General features: G+C 47.0%; 1 protein-coding gene and 1 long non-coding RNA gene across 2 annotated transcripts; both read right to left on the bottom strand.

The window, feature by feature from the left end:
• Window positions 1-276: 276 nt before the first annotated feature.
• LOC120692015 lies at window positions 277-3,213 on the bottom strand. Its single transcript, XR_005682448.1, has 2 exons — window positions 2,856-3,213; window positions 277-565 (listed from the first exon to the last, which is right to left on the bottom strand). It is a non-coding gene; the product is annotated as an uncharacterized LOC120692015 (long non-coding RNA).
• Window positions 3,214-11,374: 8,161 nt separating this feature from the next.
• LOC120692434 (probable E3 ubiquitin-protein ligase ARI1) lies at window positions 11,375-15,201 on the bottom strand. Its single transcript, XM_039975730.1, has 5 exons — window positions 14,942-15,201; window positions 13,676-13,708; window positions 13,283-13,568; window positions 12,585-13,062; window positions 11,375-12,292 (listed from the first exon to the last, which is right to left on the bottom strand). The coding sequence occupies exons 1-5, from the start codon at window positions 15,068-15,070 to the stop codon at window positions 11,623-11,625; spliced, it is 1,596 nt and encodes a 531-aa protein (XP_039831664.1). The 5' UTR covers window positions 15,071-15,201; the 3' UTR covers window positions 11,375-11,622.
• Window positions 15,202-22,400: the final 7,199 nt, after the last annotated feature.

Genomic DNA, 22,400 nt, shown 5'->3' on the forward strand with positions numbered 1-22,400 from the left:
CGTCCCTCCCTGACCGCCGAATGCCAGCAAACGCATCACACGGAGTGCTTCCGATTTTGCACAGGCCAGCCGCCGATCGACGGGAACGCATTCGCGCGACCGGAACGGTGCCTCCGCCCGCTAAACTCCAGCCACGTTTTCCCCTCGCAAATCGCTGCCGATCCGGCGCGAAGAACAGCAACCATCCATACCTGGCTAATTAATTGCTTGGAGAAGCGAGGGCAGGCTACGCGTTCACACATAAATAAACCGTGAGCTAGCACACGAGGCGTAGGATGATGGCAACAGGTAGGGGGCACAGCACGGTGGGTCACGAGCTCCTCCGGAAACTCCCGATGAAATGTGACTACATCATCATCATACAGCCACGCAAAACAGAATACCGGTCTCAGGAAACACCAAAGCTAACAGGTAGCTACGTGTACCGTCGCCGACTTTTGAAGAATAATATAGAAAGAGTTTAAGCAAGCACTCTGTGGTCACTGGATCCATGTTTTGACTGGTACATAGGAAGCTCAACACTGGACGTAACTTTGCCGAGACGATCGGCCCATTCCAGTAGCACCTAACAACAATAAGAAACAAGTCAGTTACCCATGTACCTCAATTAAGACAGACTGTTTTTGAATGATAAAAAGGGAATCAAGCATGACAGCAGTAGTGCATCCAATTTTTCTCAAAACTAAGAATGAAGAATGAAGCTGCAATTTAGTAGTATTCCTCGATCTGTGTATTAGCAAGTAGCCGTTGATGGTCCCACAGAATTTTCTACAAGGTTATCCACAAACTCCTACCAGGGGGAAGGGGTAATGCAAAAACAACAAAACTAGAACACTTCACTACTCACTATATTGACAGTGATTGAAGCACTTAAGGGTACTGAATCAGGAGAGGTGGTTCATATCACCAATTGCGAGACCAAACTCGTGAAATGCCTAATGATTCAGTTAACCAAAGTATAACAGATATGAGCTCATGATTATTACAGAGAATATGCCTCTTTTTACATCTGAAAACAGATTTTGCCCAGGTGACAGTATATCTACGGCAATTATAAAGACAAACACAAAACATGCATTCCAGTTTGGCCTTTTTTATGTGTGTTACCATTAAAACAAATGGCCTAGTAACAGAAAAGGCACAATTGAACAGCTTGCAGCTAAGCAGAAAACTTCAACCTATGCATCATCAGGACATCCGTCTGTCATCAAGGTTCTAATCTTAAGAGCTCCCTGGCAAATATATTTACAACCATTGCAGACCACACTTGCATGGCAATATCAAAACCACATCAGATGCAGCATACCATTTCCATAAGCAGATCCGGGGAAAATAGCAATGCATATGGAGTACTAAGGTCACACACTGACAATTTGACGATTGGCCATTTGCAAAACTGAAATTCAGACTTTACAACATCCTTGAACATACAACAAATAACCAGAGGCTTATATTAGCCAACACTAATCCATCGAAACATCAATAGTTTTGAGGGTTGGACTCAGTATATATCACAGAAAATAACGCAACAAAATATCATAAGTACAACAACCATTATGCACATCAATCAACCGCCCACTCATTGACATTACATGTGCGAGACAATGACAGACTGAGAATAGAGAGTCAGCCATTAAAGTGAAAGTAAATTCAATGTATTAACATCCTGAAAATATATGTTCACTATTTCAAAAGTGTAACCCTCCTTTCGGAGCTGCATAATCGGTCCCTCAGCTTCATGCTCCCATGATGTGTGATTATGTTTCCAAAACCCTAGGCTAATCAGTATTCCCGGTCCGTCTCAATAAGTCTAAAGCAGAAATATTTACATTTCACTACTTGATTCTCTCGGTTCAATGAACAGTTATTCAGCGCGAGAACAGATCAAATTTAGCCTTTAGATATAGCACATTCTTTTGAAAAGTGGAATAGACATAAGCGGGAATCTATTCCGGATGATTGAAAACAGGAAATTGTGCAACCAATAATTCAAAACCCTGTTTGTGCTAGAAAATATTATTTACTTTCCATCCTACATTTAGAGCATCTCCAGCAGTCTCCCAATTCCCAATCCAACCACCGTATTGGGAGAGTGGATAGGAAACTAGTGCTCCAGCAGTCTCCCAAAACCTTCCCCTTTTCCCAATAGTTATTGGGACATCCCAATAATTCACCTCACCTCTCCCTAAATAAAGGGGTAGTTGTGACTCTCCCTATAAGGTAGTTGGATTGGGAGAAGGTTATTGGGAGACTACAAAATCAACTCCCCCAATAATCCTAAAACTGTTATTGGGACATCTCCCAATACTAGTTATTGGGAAGGAATTATTGGGAGACTGATGGAGATGCTCTTAGTAGCACTTGTATACGTTGTTTCCCCAATCCAACCTGGTGTTCTCAAAGTTCTAACAATTCACGCATAAGTGTACACACACACCAAAAAAAAAATATGTATGCAAATATCCTAATTAGTCAGATGTCCCATCTGGCGAACCCACAAGTATCCGGCCAGGTGACTGCTATTCACCCTAATAATCTAAACATCGATCATCCTTTGCAGGTTTCTAGAAATCTCGGTGTTTTAGCTAGGATGACAAGTGCCACGCCGGTTTATCCAATAAATCAGATGAATATAAACAAAGATATAAATCAACAAACTGAACACAAACCACCGCAATTCATTCGCGTGAACACGGAGCAAAACTGCAAAACCACGTTACTGTCTAGTCATCAACTATGCTAAATCGCTGAGACGCATATATCACAACCGTCCGCGCCCATTCAACAAAAAGGGTCAAACGCCCGCAAGGTAACCAAAACCTAGAGAGGAGAGGATCAGGGGTCCGGCGGCTCACCTTGTGGGGGCGGGGGGGCGGGGGCGGCATGGGGACGGGAGGCTCTAGAGCTCGAGCTTGAGCTCCTGGACGTCGCCTTCGCGGGTGAGGAAGTGGAGGATGTAGGGGGTGGCGCGGATGACGGCGACGCAGGCGGCCATGACGGCGAGGTGCGACCGCAGCTGCTTGTACGCCGCCTCCTTGCTCGGGCGCCGCGGGATCGAGCCGAGGAACATCTTGATTCGCTTCTCTTCTCCGAATCCGGCCGGCGGCTAGGGGTGCGAGCTCTGGAGGCGGCGAGGCGCTTAAACCCTAGCGATCTGATGCGAATGGTTCTGCGTGATGGTGCGACGAGCCGCCGGGTCCTTTTACCCGCAGGTCCCTGGAGAACTGCAAATTCTCCAAGTAGAGTGGGCCTCCAGCCCAGTTGGGTTTTTTTAGAACGGTTTTTTTTATTTTTATATTTTTTAAAATCATTTTTTACAGAAATATATTTACGGTTTCATAATTTACAGTTTTGTACCCCTACCGCCCGGCTGCGGGGCGGCAGGGTACCTGCCGCCAACTGGCGGGGCGGTAGGGATTTGAATGTAAATAAAATTTATTTTTAATCACATTTTGGCCCCTGGGGGAGCCTGCCGCCCCCCTGTCGGGCGGCAGGGTACCTGCCGCCAACTGGCGGGGCGGTAGGCCAGGCAAAAAAATATTTTCTTTTTAGTTTCCAGAACAGTAAACTTCTAAATTCAATTAAAAATTATAGAAAAATCAAAAAAATACAAACTAAATTTTGTTAGGTTTATTAAATCAAGATCTACTGAGAAAAAAATACTCATGCATGTGAAATGTCAATTTTGCCACTGCTAAAATTTTAGGTTGTGTTTAATCTAGTTTATTTTGTATCTGTTGTTCTGTTTGTCTAAAAATCCTGAAAATTTTGTGATAGCCTACTCTTTTCATGTGTATTCCACTGGAAAATTTTCAGGTGCATAGCCTAAGTGCATATTTGTGGATCTATTATTGTTGGATTTCCATCATTTAGCAGTAGAATAATAGATCCACAAACATGCACCTAGGCTATGCACCTGAAAATTTTCTAGTGAAATACACATGCAAAAATTAGGCTACCACAAAATTTTCAAGATTTTTAGACAAACAGAACAACAGATACAAAATAAACTAGATTAAACACAACCTAAAATTTTAAAGGGGCAAAATTGACATTTCACATGCAGGGGGCGGCAGGCTCCCCCAGGGGCCAAAATACGATTAAAAATAAATTTTATTTACATTCAGGCCCCTACCGCCCTGCCAGTTGGCGGCAGGTACCCTGCCGCCCCGTAGCCGGGCGGTAGGGGTACAAAATTGTAAATTATAAAATCGAAAATATATTTCTATAAAAAATAATTTTAAAAAATATAAAAATAAAAAAGACGCTTTTTTAGAGTAGTCCAGCCCAGTTGGGTTGACGACGGCCAATTCTGTTCGCCGTAAAATTGGCCCAAAGGCTTCTTCTAAACAAAATGGCCCAGGGCTTTCTAGATAGAATAACAGAGCTAAGAAAAGAAAAGCCCATCTCGTCGGGGAGACATCCGATACAAAATAAAATGAAAACGTCCTTTCTATCTCCATGTACTATGGGACAAGTTCATATTTCCTCCTTAGACTGACTCCAACAACGAAATGCAAAATTGAAAGGCAAATGAGCCTTTGCCTCGCGTGAATAGTAGTTCCCATTCCCCACCCATCCGACCGGCTCCAACAGAGGCAGAGCAATCGCATTCGCTCGCCGCGGCCCCTTCTCGCCCTCCGCCGCCGCCGCCGCCGCCCCACTCGGCGGCCATGCGGCGGAGCTTCGACGCCTCCGCTTCCCGTGCCGCGAACGGCGGCCGCTTCCCTTCGCCCGCGCTCCGCTTCCGTTCGCCCGCCGAATCATCACCTCCTCCTACCCCGACGCCCCTGACCACCTTCCTCCCGTCCCCATCCCGCCTCGTCGCCATCGGGGACCTCCCCAAGTCCCTCTCCGCGCTCCGCCTCGCCGGCCTCGTGCCCGCGTCCACCGGCTCAGACTCCCCCTCCGTCGTGATCTCCTGGGCCGCAGGGCCCACCCTCGCCGTCTAGCTCGGCGACATCCTCGACCGCGGCGGCGACGACCTTCGCCTCCTCTACCTCCTCCGCCGCCTCGCCCTCTCCGCCGAGGCCCGCGGCGGCGCGCTCCTCCCCATCCTCGGGAACCACGAGGTCATGAACGTCTCTGGCGACTTCCACTTCGCCACGCCGCAGGGCCTCCAGGAGTTCTCCGCCTGGGCAAGGTGGTACCGCGCGGGGCTCGCCATCAAGCGCCGCTGCGGCGAGCACCTCGACCCGCAGCCCAGGAACTCGCCGCGGCTCCGGCCCGCTGCCGCGCGGAGCTCGCCTGCCCCTGCTCCTCCACCTTCTCCACTGTCGCCAAGCTCCCCCGCCTCCACCGACGCTGCGCTCCCGGCCGCGCAGGGGGAGGGCGAGGAGCGGAAGCCCATCAGGACCCTCGCCGACGGCGTGCTCCAGCGCCTCCTGTGGAGCTCCTCTCCCTCCTCCACTTCGGCTTGGTGGCATTCGGCGTCGGGTCCTATGGATTCCTCCTCCTTGGACACGGCCGCGGCGTCGAGGTCCCTCCTCTCCTCGGTTTGGTGGCATCCCAAGGGCGGCTGGGCGTTGGCGTCGGTGTCCTCGACAACGGCCGCGGCTGCACAGAGCCCTCCTCCTTTCTCTTCTCTCCTCTGCTTTCTTCGCGGCCGGCCTCCTCCTCCTCTGGTCCGCCGCCGCCTCCTCCTCCGGCTGGATGCATTCGAGGAGAGAGGGGATGTATTTTTCCATCCCCTCTCTCCTCCAAACGCAAAATGCCTCGTCCGATGCCTTGTCTGTTGGAGGAGGGATCTAGTATGCACAGTGCCGAGCGCGAGGCAAAAATGCTCTTGCCTCGCGCTGTTGGGGTCAGTCTTAGATCACGAAATAATGCATTTGGACTCCTCAAACTCGCAATACCAGACATATCATCTCCTTGACTGATTTTCTCTAAGTGGTTTTCCTCATTTTATTTATATTTATTTTGGCTGAATATTTAAAAAATCATAGTAAATTATATAAAATAATAAATATAAAATTAAATTTTGTTGGACTCCACATAATTAGATCTATGCATTTAATTTATTATATAATATACTTTAGTACAAAATGTTTTTTTATAAATTTAGATATATACTTTTATGTAATGAATTCATAGCTACAGTTGCGTGGTCCAATTATGGTGAAAATTGTATGGTGGGCTAACCATTATATTCTTAACATGTAATAAAAATTTCATGCTCATTAGATCATGCTTGAGTTATAGATTTGTCTATGTAAACCTAGATAAATATATTGATAAACCTAGATAAATCTATAACTCAGGCATGCATAAACCAATGAGAATGAAATTTTTATTGTAAATTACAAATGTAATGATTAGCCCACCATAATTCTACCATGAAAATTGTGGCTATGAATTAATTACAAAAAATTATATATCTAAATCTAAAGCAAAAAAAACTTTATACTAAATTATATCATATAATATGTTCACTACATAGATCTACTCATGCAGAATCCCAAAAAAAATATTTCCCATTTTATGGTTTTTTGTTATTTACTATAATTTTTCAAATGTTTACATAGATCTACTCAGGGTTTATTGTTTATCCTATTTCAGGTATAGGAGCTAACTAGTTTTCACATCGGTGGGCTCGATGTGGCGCCTTGTCTTCACGTCTCGGTAGTTCTCGATTTGTTTAGTTTGTTTAATTATTCTCTAGTAAAAATGCTCTGTAAGTCAGATTCTCTTCTGCTGCTATCTTCTCTTTTGTAAATTATATATGTAAAGCTGTCTCGTAAAAGACTTAATATTATTTACTATTTTTGTAAGATTTTATCATGCTGGTACCTTCTGCGCTCGCCTTCGTGCGAGACTTCTGGTGTGTTTCGAGCGGCCTGTGGATTGGAAACAGGCTATCAGATTACACTTAATTAAGCTAACGCGCCTGATGCGTTCAAAAGATGGCGGTTACGCTAAATTAAGCCGTTTAACCTGGCGGTTCTGTCACAACTGGTATCAGAGCTGAAATGCACCAGAGGGTACCAGCATGATTATTTTTTATGTTTTCAAAACTAAAAATGAGTTTCATAATAATACGTTTCTTTGCGCTTAAGGGATTAGGAGAAATTAGTTCGTAAGCCCTATATAGTATAGGTTATGTCAGGTGGTTAGATATATAATAGCAACTAACTTCTAGACAATTAGCATTCTTGGATATAAATATATATACAATGTGCTTTTTCTGCAGGTACACTAACCCCGTTTATGTAGGGAAGATTAGTAGTAAACGGCTAATATATATAGGGAGAATACGTATGGTGCCACCACAAGAACCTCCGTATATTACCATAGTTTGAGTGGCAAAATTTTTCCTTTGTGAGGATGTATAGGTCATGCATACATCATATCATACATACTGTTTTACTTTGAATGTTTATTAGCATTTCCTCATATTGATCATATTGTTTTGCTTCGAGTGTTATTAGTAATTTTTGTATAAATTACTTCACACCATGCACATCTTACTTTAGTAAGTTCGAACCATACATAGTTAGGAAAACCTGAAAATCAGTGCGTAGTATTTGAACAAAACGTATCTATTTAATTAAATAGTTGAAATGCAAAGTATGAATATAATAGTAGTTAGTGTTTTCCGTTTCCGAGGATGAAACCTTCTGATCAGTCTTATTATCTTTGAGAGTCAAAGTAAGGACGTTATCCTTAAGGGAAAACTTTGATGGATTATCTCGGTATGATTTTTATTCTATAATCAACTACAATTAACCGATGAGTGTCTCAATGACCATTCCATATTTTTCTAGTGTAGAAATATTCTACTCAATGACCATTCCATATTTTCCTAGTGTAGAAAGATTTTATCATGCTTGATACCTTTTGCGCTCGCCTTCGTGCGAGACTTTTGGTGTGTTTTGATCGGCCTGTGGATTGGAAACAGACTGTCAGGTTATACTTAATTAAGCTAACACGCCTGATGCGTTCAAATGATGACGGTTACGGTAAATTAAACCGTTTAACCTGACGGTTGTGTCACACGGCCAGCCGCACCGCGCGGCCGCAGTGCGGGACGCTGGGGCACCACTTCACCGCACTGTTGTCGTCCACGTACGACCGGAGGAGCAAGTCGTGGAACCGCTCCGCCTCGGCGGGGTCCCTCCGGCCGAGGAGGCGCCGCACCACGTCCTTGTCGCTGATGGCGGGGCACTTGAACGCCATGCACCGGATCTGCTTGTCGTCGCTGTCGAGGGCGGCGACGAAGTGGCCCGTCCAGCAGTCGTTGCAGAAGGAGTGCCCGCAGTCCATGGTCCAGAAGGCGCTCGGGGAGGAGTCCTCGAAGCACACCTCGCCAGCGGCGGATCCAAAGGGGGGGCGGGGGGCTCCAGCCCCCCCTAAGAGCCCCTAATTACATGTAAATCACTGTAGCAAAAGCCTCAAATTACTATTAAATCTTCACACAAATCAACATATCTATTGTTTCAGCCCCTCTTGTCTCTCATCCTGCATCCGCCACTGCACCTCGCAGGTCACCTTCTTTCGAGAGGGAGCACACCTCCTCTTTCTGGAGGCAGCTGCTGGTGGAACCACGCTGTTGCTCTCCTGCTGCAACACGACGCCTGCCTCCATGAGCATCCGGTCTTGCCCTTTCCTCTCCAGGTGGTCGTTGAGGCGATATGTGTCCCAACGGTAGTGGATCAGGAGAGCACGCGCGTGGTGCTGCTTTATGTTGAACATGCCCATCACCATGGACAGGTCTTGTTGCTGCAGACAGATCGAGTAGACAAGGAAGACTGTAATTAGCTAGCCACTAGATTACAGACAGTTCTGGACAAAATCTTATCACGGAGTCTTGTTGAAATGCAGGATTCATGTAACACAGGAGCATATAAGGCTCAAAAGATTTTGTTGGAGGTAGAAATTCTTCAAGATTATTCATATATAAGGAACCATTCCCAGGAATTCCATAGGAATTCTAGAGGTACAAACCAAATTATTCCAAAGGACTCCACAGGAATTTTCTGATATAGTATTTTAGTCCTATAAAATTCCTTCATTTTACCTTTGTTAAGGAAGCTAATAAAAACGACCAAGTACATGTAGGAGTAAAACAAAAATAGTAATCAGTAAACTCGCAAGAATAATGGCAGTCACATTACCTGTGCCATTGAAAGGGACTCCTTTTTAATGGCCTGCGTGCAACAAGAGGACCAAAAGTGACTCAGTAATCTTCTCAAAATAGCATGTAGCAATAGTAACCGAGTAAACAACATGAATAAATCTTCTAATAGAAACCAAGATTGTGACTAATTGTTGAGGTCACAGGTTCAAGTTTGAAGCTTTTCTTCTCTTCATTGAGCCTTTCTCACAGGTTCAAGTTTGAAGCTTTTTCTCCTCTTCATTGAGCCTTTCTTTTTGTGAATTACCTTTTTGCCTTAGCATATATATATAGATCCCAGTCAAATTGTCAAACTTGTAATGCAAACTACTCAAATATATTTTAATCACTAGACTAGAAGTATAAATCCCGAAGCATATGAAAAATTGTATGTGCGCCCAATGGCATACTGCAAGTTGTTTACTTTGAACAAAATTGATAGTCTTTTATGCCTAATATCTAAGACTGCTTTTAAGGCCCCGTTTGGAAGAGCTCCGCTCCATGATTCTTTAGCTACACTCCTTGATTCTTCGATGGAGTTATTCTATGAGGTTCCTCGGAGGGAGCAGTGTAGGGAGTTGATGAAAATTGATTCTTCGCCGATCCCCACCATAATATAACAGGGAGTACAGTGAAGCAGTTTTTTTAGCTCCCAGTTATGGTGTAATAAATGGAGAAGTTGTTCTCCCATTATCCCCACCTGAATCGGTAGGCATTTTGAGCGTTTGGTTGGTTGGGAGTGATTCTCTTCAGAGAAGCTGGAGCCGGTCCCTAAAGTATTAAGTTGGCATTCAGACATACTCCCTCCGTTCCAAATTACAATTCATTTCGACTTTTTTAATTTATAATTTTTGCTATGATGCACAGCAAGATACATATATCTACAAAAATCAAAACAGATTGCAGTCGCCGCCGTCTTGGACCGCTAGGTGCCTAGGTCGGTCACCCGCGGCTACTGCAATCGATCGGATTAGGAGCACAACAGGTGGCTGCAGGTGGTATAAGGGACATCTTACACCCTAAATACATGAAAAAGAAAAAGAAAAAAAGATGGAAAATATACCAAATGGCAGCATAATCAAGTGTTTGATGTTTGGAGTTCTATTTTTACGATGATAATATTTGGAATGGCAAATACGTTCTATTTTTTGTAATTTTCTCCGGAGAGAAGACGGATTTTTTGTACTGAAATACGAACGACCTTGAAGAACGTCGTCAGATTCGATCGGGAAATCTATTTTTTTTTTTTGGGGCGGTGGATCCAGTGAAGATTTGTCCATGCAAAAATCAATCGATCGAGACCTCGACTCGTGCTCGCTCCGTGGCTCGCCATTACTCACCGAGAACTCCAGGGGACGCTCCCGCCGCACGGGGTCCTCCTCATGGCCGCAGTCGTCGTCGTCGTAGAAGCCGTCACCGGCGGCGTTGTCCTCCTCCATCGCCTCGTCCCCGTCGTCGTAGCCGCAGTCGCCGTCGTACAAGTCGTCGTCGCCGTCCATAATGGCCGCGCCGGCGTGCGGGAGCTCGACCGCAGATCGCCGGCGGCGCGGCGGCTTGCAGGCAGGCGGCGGGTTTGTTGGGTAGATCGCGAGGAACAAATCTGGGCAGGGTTTAAGGCTGCGCGTGGGAACTCTTGCCACGCGCTGGCTGCAGTGTTGCGGTGGAAATTAACGTGCATGAGGCGAACCGGCCGTGCCAGGTCGATCGGTAGAAAATAGAAATAGTTCGTTCATAAGCACAAACTGTACAATAAGTTTTAGACTATAGCTAGAGTTCAACTCACAAAGCATAGCACAATGGATCACTCCGGCACCAAGAATTCAGCTAGACTTTTTTTCTGAATTATGCCATCAATCGAGTTGATTCATTGTGCTGTGCGCAGAGCAAATTTGTGGTGGAAGATTCCATAGTTCGCAGTTTTGCAGTTTCGCTGTAGATCGAGCTGCGAGGATAGACGAGCGAGAGAACATGGTAAATTTCTGGTTTGGTGGTAAGTGGTGCTACTTCAACTGCCTGTTTTTTTTTTCTCAAATTTTAGTTGGTGTCCTAAAGTCGATGTTAAGAGATTGATATCCAACACGCACGAATCATTTTCAACCTTCAAGGAGTTTCCACATCCCCAGAACCCGTTCCGCCCCATGCCCCTATTGGCGACACACGGGCTCACAGCTTGCAGCACCGTCCACGGCTGCGAGCCCACCGTCGACCATCCCGGCACTCTCTTAAGATCAGATGAATTTGGTTCTAAGAAGGCAAGAACAATGCAGTGAACAGACACTGGAAATATACTTTATGGACGAACTCACGAGTGCTTCGCTTGTAGCTTTAGATACTCTGCTACTGTTAAGGTCAGACCCTTTTTCTTTTCACCTCAAATACTGTGAGGCCTTCTATGTTAGCCAGCAGCCTAAATCATTTTAGGCTATATAAACGCGTCAACTGACGATATCCTGCCCTGGGCCGGCCAGCCGGCGAGAGGCCAAAATGTGGCGCGCAAGCCGACCGCCAGATCACGGCGTGAGCTCCTCGGCCTTGTCGGGGCCGTCCGGCCGGTACGCCGCGATGGTCATGGGCTCGACGAGCAGCGTGAGCAGCTCGTCCTGGATGCACTTGTACATCTCCCCGCACAGCCTCTCCACGGTCTTGGCGAGCGTGACGGCCTTCTGCTTCGCCTCCACGATCTCCGGCTCGGGCATCGCCGCCACGTCCGCGCCCGCGAGCAGCTCCGACAGGCGCTCCACGTGCTGCTCCAGCTGCTCCTGCTGGTCCTCGAACAGGTTCCGCGCCATGGCCAGGCCCGCCCGCCCGCCCAGCTGCATCCGCAGCTCGCCGCTGAACATGTAGTAGGCGAAGACGTACGACCGTGACAGCACCTGCCACGACACCAGCAGGCGCCGGTGCGCCCGGATCAGCCAGTCCCCGTCACGGATCGTCAGCGGACACTTGAGGTCCGCCTCCAGCAGCCTCACCCGCTCCAGCAGGGTTGGCCCCAGCTTCTGCTTCTCCACGCCGTACGAGTCACCATGGATCTTGAACCGGTCGTAGTAGTGCTTGTACCGCTGCATCTGCTCCCTGCTCGTGTCCGCCTTCTTTCCACGGGTCTCCTCGTAACGGTTGCAGCTGTGGCCGGCGATGCTGGTCCACGTGTGGTCCAAGCCGGTCCCTCCACCGCAGAGCCAACTGCATCCATGAAAAAGTCAGTAATCCAGGGTCCGGACATGATATAAGCACCAGGTTATTGCCCAGTTCTCTCCGGTGAGAACTTGTGAATGCACATTTGAGCAACGCCAATAATATCGGAGAGAAGCTACTGGACAGAAAACTCCCCAACATACATCATCGGCATCTCTAGTTGCTGATGAGTTCACATGTTTTGGCCGAAAGATTGTAGTTCTAACAAAATATGCCCCGCCCACCAAATTACTTGCTCCAACCAAAGGCACTCTACGTGTAAGTGTACCAAAAAACTTACCACATACACTGGCCGCAGGTGCAGCGGACAAGGTTGCAGCCGCCATTCTTCTCGATGGCCTTAAAGCATTTGGGACAGCTCTTGGTGTTAGCAAGGATCCACTTGATGTTCTCTCCCTCCGTACACTTGGAGTTCCATTTCTCCCATATGGTGCACGGGCACGGTGAATGTGCATGTGCCATGCAGTTAAAGCAGAAGCTTAAGCCGCAGGGGCACTCCACCTCACAGTACCGCTCACCAGTGCCCACACGGATTGCGCGGCCACAGTTTGGTGTGCTGGGGCACCACTTGACAGAGTCGTTGTCCTCAAGGTAGGACTCGAGCAGGAATCGATTGAAGCGCTTGGCCATTTCGGGGTATTTCCGGCCAAGGAGACGCCGTACATGATCCTCATCACAGAAGGCTGGGCACTTCACCTCCATGCACCTAATCTGCTTCTTACCGCTTTCTACAGCGGCATAGAAATGCTGCGTCCAACCTGAACAAAGAGTGGAAATACTAAGGTAAGCAAATGCACTGGTGTTTTTCTGTCAATATAAGAAATGTCTATTGATCTTTTGCAAAAAGTTAGGAAACTGTCCGAGATATCTTGTTGATGAAAGATCACAAAAAAATCACAAACCAGAAATAAATTAGCCCCTATTAAGGCATCAACACAGATCAAAGGATAAACACATTGAAGTGGATCTGAAACTCACAATCATTGCAGAAGCAATGCCCACAGTCCATGGTCAAGACTACACCCATGGGGATGTCGTCAAAACACACATTGCAGTGCATAATTCTCCATGGCTTTGTTGAGCCAGATGCTGCCATAATATTATTCTCCTGCAGCACAATACCTGCATCTCTGAGCATGCGCTCTCGACCCTTATCTAAGTGATCATAGATGCCATCCATCTTCCACCGGTGGTGGATGAGGAGAGCTCGTGCTTGATGTTGTTTTATGTTGAGAAAGTTCATGACTGTAGAAAGATCTTGTTTCTGTAGGTAGAGCAGATTGAAAGGAAAATGTCATTGATCAAGAGGGTTATTAGGACAGAGAAACTGAACATGGAACACTTAAGAAATGCTTAGATCAGTTCCATTACCTGTGCAGTGGGAAGGGACTCCTGTGTAATGGCCTACAGCAACAGTTATACATGTAATTTCGTTTTTTTAAGATAAAAGATAGTACAGTAAGAACACAGCATGTATAAATCTAGTTAAATAAAGCAAGTAAAGAATCTTGGGGAAACAATGGTGCAATCCACCAATCTCAAAGCTGAAATCCCAAACAATGCAAAATGATATGTATGTATGTATATATGACTGCACAAAACAAGACCACTAATGTGAGCAAGAAAAAAGTTGTTTTTTACACCATAGATGAAACTTTTGGGTGTCAACTGATGAGACCTGAACGACAAAGATGAATGATTGGTTGCTATAAATGCCTTCTTTGGCAGCCACAAAGTTACAGCAAATGCTAACTGAAAGTTCATATGGTGCTTAGTTATAATCAGCGGTAACGGAAGCTTGCATTCCATCCAATTGGTTTTTGTAAAACAAAGGTTTTTAATACGAAAGGGTGGAAAAACATGCATCTTAATACATTCTAGTTAAGCATACTAAAGAACTAGGAATTAATAACCTCAAAGGTACAATTCTCTTGCATATGTCCGTAGCTTTGGGCAAAATCAATTACCTTTTACTCCCTCCAGACGCTTTCTACATCAATATGTCTCTAAGACGCAACTTTGATTAGAAAAATTTCTTGTCGAGTATTAATAGAACGCAACACAAGGATATGTTTGTGAAACTACAAATCTATACTCGTGTCATTTGAAACATCTAAGTTGAGCACATAAAAAGTAACATGCAACCGAAGTTTGGAATTAAGACAAAAAAAAAAAGACTAGAGGGAGTTCAGTGTGAAGACGAGGGTGCAGACGCAGTAGGAACACATTACTAACTAGTTTCCTTCTTTCACCACACCGAAATTAAAAAACCACACGCATACATCCCACCCAAAAAGACCATACCGACCCAAGCCGATCCGGTGAGGATTTTCGACATCCGAGCAGATTTCAGCCAGATTCCCCGGAATTGGCGCATGATGCGGCTCGAACCGCGCAGATTGTGAGTAACACAGGCTGCCTATGCAGAATCAACGGCGCGATGAATTGCCCCCCTTCCTTTTGCCTTTTAACTTTCCCCTTACGGTGGGCTAGGGAAAGGATTTGGCGAATCGGGGTACGCAGGTGGAGGGCCGAACCCGATCGGCGAGGTCCTCCCCGATCCCGCCGACGCGGCAACCCCGAGACGGCGGCAAAGCGCGCATTCGTCGAAGCCGGGCTCGATCGGTATCCACTCACCCAGTAGTCCGCGCGGCGCTCCGGCGGCGGCGCGGCGGCCTGCTCCAGGCCGGCGGCGGCGTCCTCCTCCGCGTCGTCGTCGTCGTAGAAGTAGCCGTACTCCTCGTCGTCGCCGCCGTCGCTCGCCATGGCGGGCGGGGCTTCGCCGCGCGCGAGCGGCGTGGGGGGGTGGGGGAGCGGCGAGGCGAGGGTTTTCCCAGCGAGTAGGGAGGAGGGCACTGATGACGATGCTTAGGGTGAAGGTGAACTCCAAGGACGGCGAGGCGGAGTGCACGACGCGGCGGGGGTTTATCGCGGGCGGGTGGGCCCGCGCCACGTGCCGCGCGGGGAGGGGCGGCGTCCGGCTCGGTTGGTGCACGGGACGGGGTCCGCGTCCGTCTCCTGTAGCTGGCGGTGCCTACTGCCTACTCACCTGGTACTCACAGGGCGGCCGGCCTCGACCGCCCGAGTGACTTTGACCATCGATCTTGGTCCAAGATCACCACGAATCTTCGTTTTTTCTTTTGCGAATGATCATCACAAATTTTTTATCGTTGTGGTTTTTCTTGTAGAAAGTGTTTCTCATTTATACCAGCTTTTTCTTTTAGCGGGGGTTAAGAAAGTAAGTTTCATCATAACTCACGAGCCGATCAGATACGTCACACGGGAACGACTTTCCGCTATCGAGTTTCAACTTCGCGTAACATGAAAAATATTTCAACCTTAGACGGTAGAGCATATTGTGCAAATAACTTTCCTACGGTTAGATACAGGTAGAGTCAGGTAGGATCTGTTTGGTAGAGCTCCATTTGATTTAGATTTTTTATATAAGTTGATTCTCCGAGAGAGAAATGATGTTGTAGCTTAAAGTGATTTTTTAATTATCTAGCATAATCTCTTAATATCAAGACGGGAATTATTTCACAGAATTAGAAGAAGCTACTTTTTTCAACTTCTAACATTTTAGTTCATTTTACAAAATTACTTCACAAAATCATCAAATAATCACATCTCTCTAAAAAAGCTGTTTGATAGAGTTCTTAGCAGATTCTACAGAGAATCAGCTCTATCAAATACACCCTTAGTACCTTGCTTCCCTCCACCCACTAATCACACGCCTACGTACTGCTATTGGATAGATGCGTCAATAGGGATGCAAATGGGTGACCCTTAGATGCACCTTCAACCCTCTTTAGTTCAAAATTTTGTACTAGTTTTCCAAATTGAGATATAGTTTTGAAGAATTAGTACAAAATTTTGAACTAGGGAGGGTTGGAGGGGCACCTAATGGTTACCAATTAGCACCCCTATGCGTCAACATTCAACGACCAACAAACCTCATAACTAGCTAGGGAATTTGGTGATCACTCAACCCTCGACTTTATTTGACGACCTCAGATGCGCGCTTGGATTCCCTTGCTAAACTTTAGTTGCTAAAACGTTTGCTAAACTTTGGATGGAGGCCAAAAAATACTTTAACCTTTAGAGCAAGTTTAATAATCACGCCCACTCCCCGGCGTCTCACGTGGTGACGTGACGTATGGTGTTGGTGGGCTCCGCCATCATTTAATGCTAAGTAGGAATCTTGGCTAATAGCAGGCGCTGCAGCGCGTTTTGATAGGTTCTCGCCGACTTGCGACGGGCGCGTCGCCAAACACACGTTCCTTTCTCTCCGTTCGTTTCTCTCTCACACACGTAGTATTTCGCCAGTTTTTTGTCCATTACTAAACTTGCTCTTAGCAAGCCAAGACATGTTAAACCTGCTAAAAGTGACGAAAATATTACCCTCGTAATTAATACCCTTGGTAGGGTTGGTGCACTAAATGCAGGGTAGCATGGTCACTTAGGAGAGTTTAACAAGGGGATTCAAACAACCTGCTAAAGTTTAGCAATCTAAGCTTTAGTTTGCTAAAAAGAATTCCATACTAAAGTTTAATGAGTTGTAACTTGTAAGGGATCCAAAGAGATCCAAGTCTTGAGTTCAATTTTGCCATATACTCCATCTATCCCATTAGAGAAAGCGTAACCACTTTTTCCTTGATTTCAAACAAGACAAGGCGTCTCTCGTCCTTATCTCTAGTGGATTTTGTTACATGCAAATATCTTTTGTGCTCTTCTCAGCTCTCGCGACTCCATTTAGAAGCACATGCAGTACCCTCCCTCTCTCCCATCATGCTTAGAGAATGGAAACAGCACACGTGCTTAGAGAAGAAACATTCTTTGGCGGTCACTGGTGTAGTGGTGTAGGTCTAGAAGAAGACACGAATTGAATGTCGGGAAACTTGTCATCGAAGAACGTGGATCTAGTGTGAAGATATAGCAGCAGTGCTCGATCGACGCTGGGGTCGTCCGTGTCGATCGTTTTCATACCTTAAACTTATGGATGATGATGGATCGTTCTATAGTTTAATTAGGTAAAGGTTGTGTTTAGCTCCGTAAAATGGTGGTAAAAAAAGTCGCATCGGATACTGTAGTATAATATAGCATTTTTTATTTATTTGTGGTAATTATTGTCCTACCATGATATAACTAGACTCAAAAGATTTGTCTCGTCGTGTACATCAAAACTATACAATTAGTTTTTTTTATTTACCTACATTTAATGCTCCATACATGAGGCAAAAGATTTGATGTGATAGATGAATAGTGAAGTTTGGAGAGAGAAATTTTAGAACTAAACACAGCCATAGAAAAGAAGCAACATCGTGCAGTTTCTTGCTTTGTCCGAGAGTTAATTTGGATATAGACACTCATCATATAAGCTAAGGATGTGCTATACGAAAGGGCTGTCAGATATAGACATAGGTATAGTATAGGCAGGCAGGTGTATGTGCAACACCACCACCACCCACATGACATGATATGGAAATGCAATATTATTAATGTAAGTTTATCTACTGGATACAAGTGCACGCGCATCTGGCGCCTAGCATTCTCCAAAACATTTAAATTATGCATTAGTACTTGGGATTAATAGGGACAAAAAAAATTGTTCGAAGAGGGCTCTTCCATTATTCATGGCTTACGAGGGATTTGAGATAGCTTATGAGGTACATCTCCTCCCTCTCTCTTCTGGTTCTTATCTAATCTTTTTTTGAGGAATGTTGAGTACTCTATCTTGCTTGTGATGAGTGAATTATCAACCGTGCGGTGTGATCGTGCGCTTGGTCTTTAGATTGCAGGTACACGGGCGTCGAGTGTCGACGGTGAGCTGCCGTGGACGAGCTCGGACCGGGCGGCAGATGTGGCGTCTACTCCTGGATCGAGGGCGCAAGCGGCGACGGAAGGCGGGTTTCTTGGTTTGCGCCACAAAACCAAGGAGGCGGACGGCAGTTGAAGACGCCAAGTCGTGGAGGCACGGGCGTCGGTCTCGGGACTGACGGAGGCGACGGGCGTCGACGGCGTCTAGGGCCTCGCTGCGGGCGAGGAGGTGACGGGCATCGGGCGGTGTCTAGGGCCGTCAGGAGGCCGAGGCGGGAACGACGTCTAGGGCCACGGCGTGGAGGCGGGAATCTTCCCGCGCGTGAGGTTTTGGCGGTTTTCTCAAAACCGGCCACCTACCCAGTTTTCGCGGACCCTTCAAAACCGCGGACCGGATCTTCGTCGACGTGGCGGCATCGCAGCAAAGACTTCGAGTCAAAGAAAGAACCTCCGCCTTCGATCGAGGCTGTACAGCGGTGTGCTGCTGACCCGACCGGTCTGACTGGTCCCCTGGACCGGTCTGACCGGTCTGGCCGCAGCAGCCGGGTATAAATACCCCCCACCAGCCCGTGGCTGGTTGAGTCTCTTGAGTCTTTTGTTTTCTCTTCGTTTTTCCTTCTCCCTGCCCCTGCTCTAGGTTAGGGCCAAGGACTCTAACGCAAAGAGAGTTTAGATTATAGCTATTCTCTTCAATCTAGTGGGTGGATGATGGGCGGATGGCTCTAGCCTTTGTATAGGTGAATTCCTCTGAGATTAATGGATGAAATTTGTTTGAGATTCACTTGTGTGTACTGAGCATCTCGTCCTCCCCTTCTCTCTTGCGTTTTGGGTTCAATTCTCCTCTTTTGGTGTGTTTCTTGTTTGGAGGAGAACAACCCTTGAATTCGTGATTTGATGGACTCTTTGTGATGATTCTAATCCTTCTAGCCAAGTGCTAAACCTACTGGAATCGAGAGTTCTCACGAATTGGAGATTTTGTGTTCTTGAGAAAACCCCAATCCTCTTTGATCTTTTCTCGATTTCTCTCGATCCGTGAATCTTTTGGGTGAGATCTTTTTGGGATATGTTCACGGGGTAGTAACGAAGCTTTTCTCCAAGTTTCATCAAATTTGGACTTCGTTTACTCAAGATTTGACATTTGGAGCTTTGTTGGCGGGCTGTCTGGGAGCGACCGGTCTGACCGGTCTGAGTAACCAGTCTGACCGGTCTGGAATTTGAATTTCCAGCCCAACCGGTCTGACCGGTCTGTGCAACCGGTCTGACCGGTCTCTGCAGTCCAGTTCTGCGTTTCGACTCGCTTTGCTTCCGCGCTGCGACCTGGGTCTTCTGCTTCGAGATAGGTTGTCCATAGCTATTCTCGCTGACCTAGGTTCGAGGGCTTGCGGTGATTTTGGGACATAGGCCGACGTTTCAAATTTCGAAGAAATTTTAATCGGCTCTCATTCACCCCCCTCTGGTAGCCAGTTTCGGTCCCTCATTCTTGATTTATTTGACATAGTTGCCTCCTTTAGATTGTTTGGAAGCTTAGACTTGGCGCCTTCTTCCCACTCCTCACTTTGAAGTTTTGGGATGGCGCTTGCTCCCGCACACAGGTGCGGTACGGTCTTGGTTACAGCACTGTCTTCGCGCTCTTCACAACCTTACTCCATAGTGTGATTACTTTATTTTCAATCTAATCTCCATCTTCCACGAAGATAACAACTTTGACAGCTTCAGCCGCATGCGGTTGGACCATTAGGCGGATTATGTGTTCCTGGTGGAGTATAAGCAATATATATATATATATATATATATATATATATATATATATATATATATATATATATATATATATAGAAAGCCGAGAGAAAGGAATGTCCCTTGGTGGGTTACAAGCAAAGCCCCGATCGAGCTCATAGTCGCAAAAATTAGAATTGCCATGATTCCCGTGGAGCCCTATAAATATCTAAACCCTTCCTACAAATTTGAGGAGGAAGAAGAGGAGACGGAAGAGGAAACATCCCTCCTTCTGGTCATTATTTCTGCCTCCACCACTGCAAGTGGGTGGTATTTAGCACCTGGTAGCCAGTATCTATTACTAATGGTTCAGAGCGATATAGCATTTTAATTTAGTAAAATATATAGCATTTTATTCCACTATACCTCATTTGGTAGGTGATTTTTTTCTCATCGGTGATAGATCGTTATAGATTCATCGGTACTCTCAACAAGCGCACGTAGGCCCTCCATAATGTTGGTCTAAAGTGAAGCTTCAAATGAGAGAGAAGAAATTAACATCACTCCCCACATTGTAACATGCGATGCCCGTGCTAGAAAAACTAGAATCGGTGAAAGTTCTTGCACTGGTGCCAACTCTTTAAAAAAATATTGTTGTGTACTGGCTTCCTAGCCTGTACATTGTAGCAGACGAGAAGTGAAGCTAACTTTTTTATGATGGGATCTGATCTTTTTTCAAGCTTCACTCCACAATGTGGAAGGTCTAATCCTTTATGCTTATCGGCCGCTTTGTCTGATGAATTTGTAAAGGTTCTCAGTCCTGCAGCTATCTTTAATTTAGAGACGCTCCTGGAAAAAGAATGTAGTTCTAGTTGTAGGTGATCACAAGGTTGCAATGACTAGTGGGTAAAATCAAAGATAGGACTCCGCATCAAGTGTTCCGGGTAGTATCGGATTTACGGGCGAGGCAACAAAGTGTTAGCTAAAAGGTGAACAAAACATCATAGTAAATAACTATAGTACAAGTCGATAGGTTGATGGTATGGATGGCAACGGGTAAAATCCGCGCGGATACAGACTTGATAGATCCGCACCCGCGAGTCAAAACCTGTGCCCGCACCCGCGCCCGCAACCCGCCACGGGTACAAAATGATACCCGTGCCCGCTACCCGCGGATACCCGCATGCTCGCGGGTACATCCGTATGCCCGCAAATTTTAGAAAATCAAGCATATAATCCAAGCTAACAAATAAATAATCTAAGTATGATACATCCCTCAAATCAAAATCAGCATAGACTAATACAAATAAAAGCATGGAGAGGGGGCTTGGGGCTGGGTGCTGGCTTTGTTGGATCCAAGATTCCAGGTGCGTCGGAGGGGGCGCTTGGGGCCAGGTGCTGGTGTCGCTAGATCCAGGTGCTTCAGGGTCCTGGGCCTGGGCGCTGGCCGCTAGCGTCGCTCGCTTGCTGCGTCGGGGGACCTGACGTCTGGTCGGAGCCGCGGCCCGTGGAGGAGCTGAGGAAGATGGCCCATTGGAGGCCAGAGGCGGAGGGGGAGCAGCAGCCGGCGTGGAGAGATGATCTGCAGGGGAGCGGCAGCCGGGGGCGAGCGGTGGCCGGTGTAGGAGCGCCGAGCGGGTGGGGTGCGGGCCGTGCGGCACTGCACCACCGGCGCCGCAGGGGCTCGAGGAGGATGGGAGATTGGGGTAGACCTGGGCATCCTCCGGGCCGAGTCGGGTTCGGGTCGGGCCCAAAAAAGCCCGGTGTTTTTTCTAGCGGCCCGTGCCCGACCCGACCCGGTGGCCGGGCCGTAAAATTGAGCCCGCACCCGACCCGACAGCCAGTCGGGTCGGGTCGGGTTCGGGTCGGGTCGGGCCGGGCCTATGTAAAATGTCGGGTTCCTTCGGGTTTTTCGGGTTTCGGGTCAAAATTTTTAGCCCGTGCCCGGCCCGTCAGTCATACCGGGTCAAAAATTTTGACCCGAGCCCGCCCATCAAACTCTTCGGGTCGGGTCGGGTCGGGCTATTTTCGGGCGGGTTGGGTCGGGTCCGTCGGGTCGGGCAGCCCATGCCCAGGTCTAGATTGGGGTCGTTGGGTGGGGGACTGGGTCCCGGTCAAGAAGGCGGCCAGGAGGGGGCATTGGGTAGGAAGGTTGGGGGTGGGGGTGGCGACTAGGAGTGGGAATTGGGAAGAGAACGAGAGAAATGACTCAAACCTTAGAAGCTCTTTTATATATAGTGCTGCTCGGGCCCACATGTCAGCGGATTTGCGGGTTTGGATATCAAAATTTCAAACCCGTTAGTAGATATCCATCCGAATCCGCGCCCATCGGGTTCGGTATCCGCGGATTTGCGGAGTTGATGGGGGTGATGCGAGAAAGGAGAAAGGAAGATTATAGTCGATCCTACAAGAGTAAGGTAATGTTGTTAGACCTCAAGTTAACTTAAACAGAGGTGCTGCCCGTCATAGTCATCTCGCCTTTTCAAAAGATATTGTAGTTATCTCTCGATATTATGCTTGGCAAAGCACCAAAACATGCGTGCCTGACATCACATATGCGAGG

The sequence above is a fragment of the Panicum virgatum genome, chromosome 9N (genome assembly GCF_016808335.1).
Source record: "Panicum virgatum strain AP13 chromosome 9N, P.virgatum_v5, whole genome shotgun sequence".
NCBI classification, from domain to species: domain Eukaryota; kingdom Viridiplantae; phylum Streptophyta; class Magnoliopsida; order Poales; family Poaceae; genus Panicum; species Panicum virgatum.

Excerpts from the sequence above, each read along its gene's own strand:
- LOC120692434 (XM_039975730.1), bottom strand. The coding sequence starts at position 15,070 with ATGGCGAGCGACGGCGGCGACGACGAGGAGTACGGCTACTTCTACGAC. Across the intron at positions 13,063-13,282 it reads GCATTGCTTCTGCAATGATT|GTTGGACGCAGCATTTCTAT; the intron begins GTGAGTTTCAGA and ends CTCTTTGTTCAG. Across the intron at positions 12,293-12,584 it reads ACCTGCGGCCAGTGTATGTG|TTGGCTCTGCGGTGGAGGGA; the intron begins GTAAGTTTTTTG and ends TCATGGATGCAG.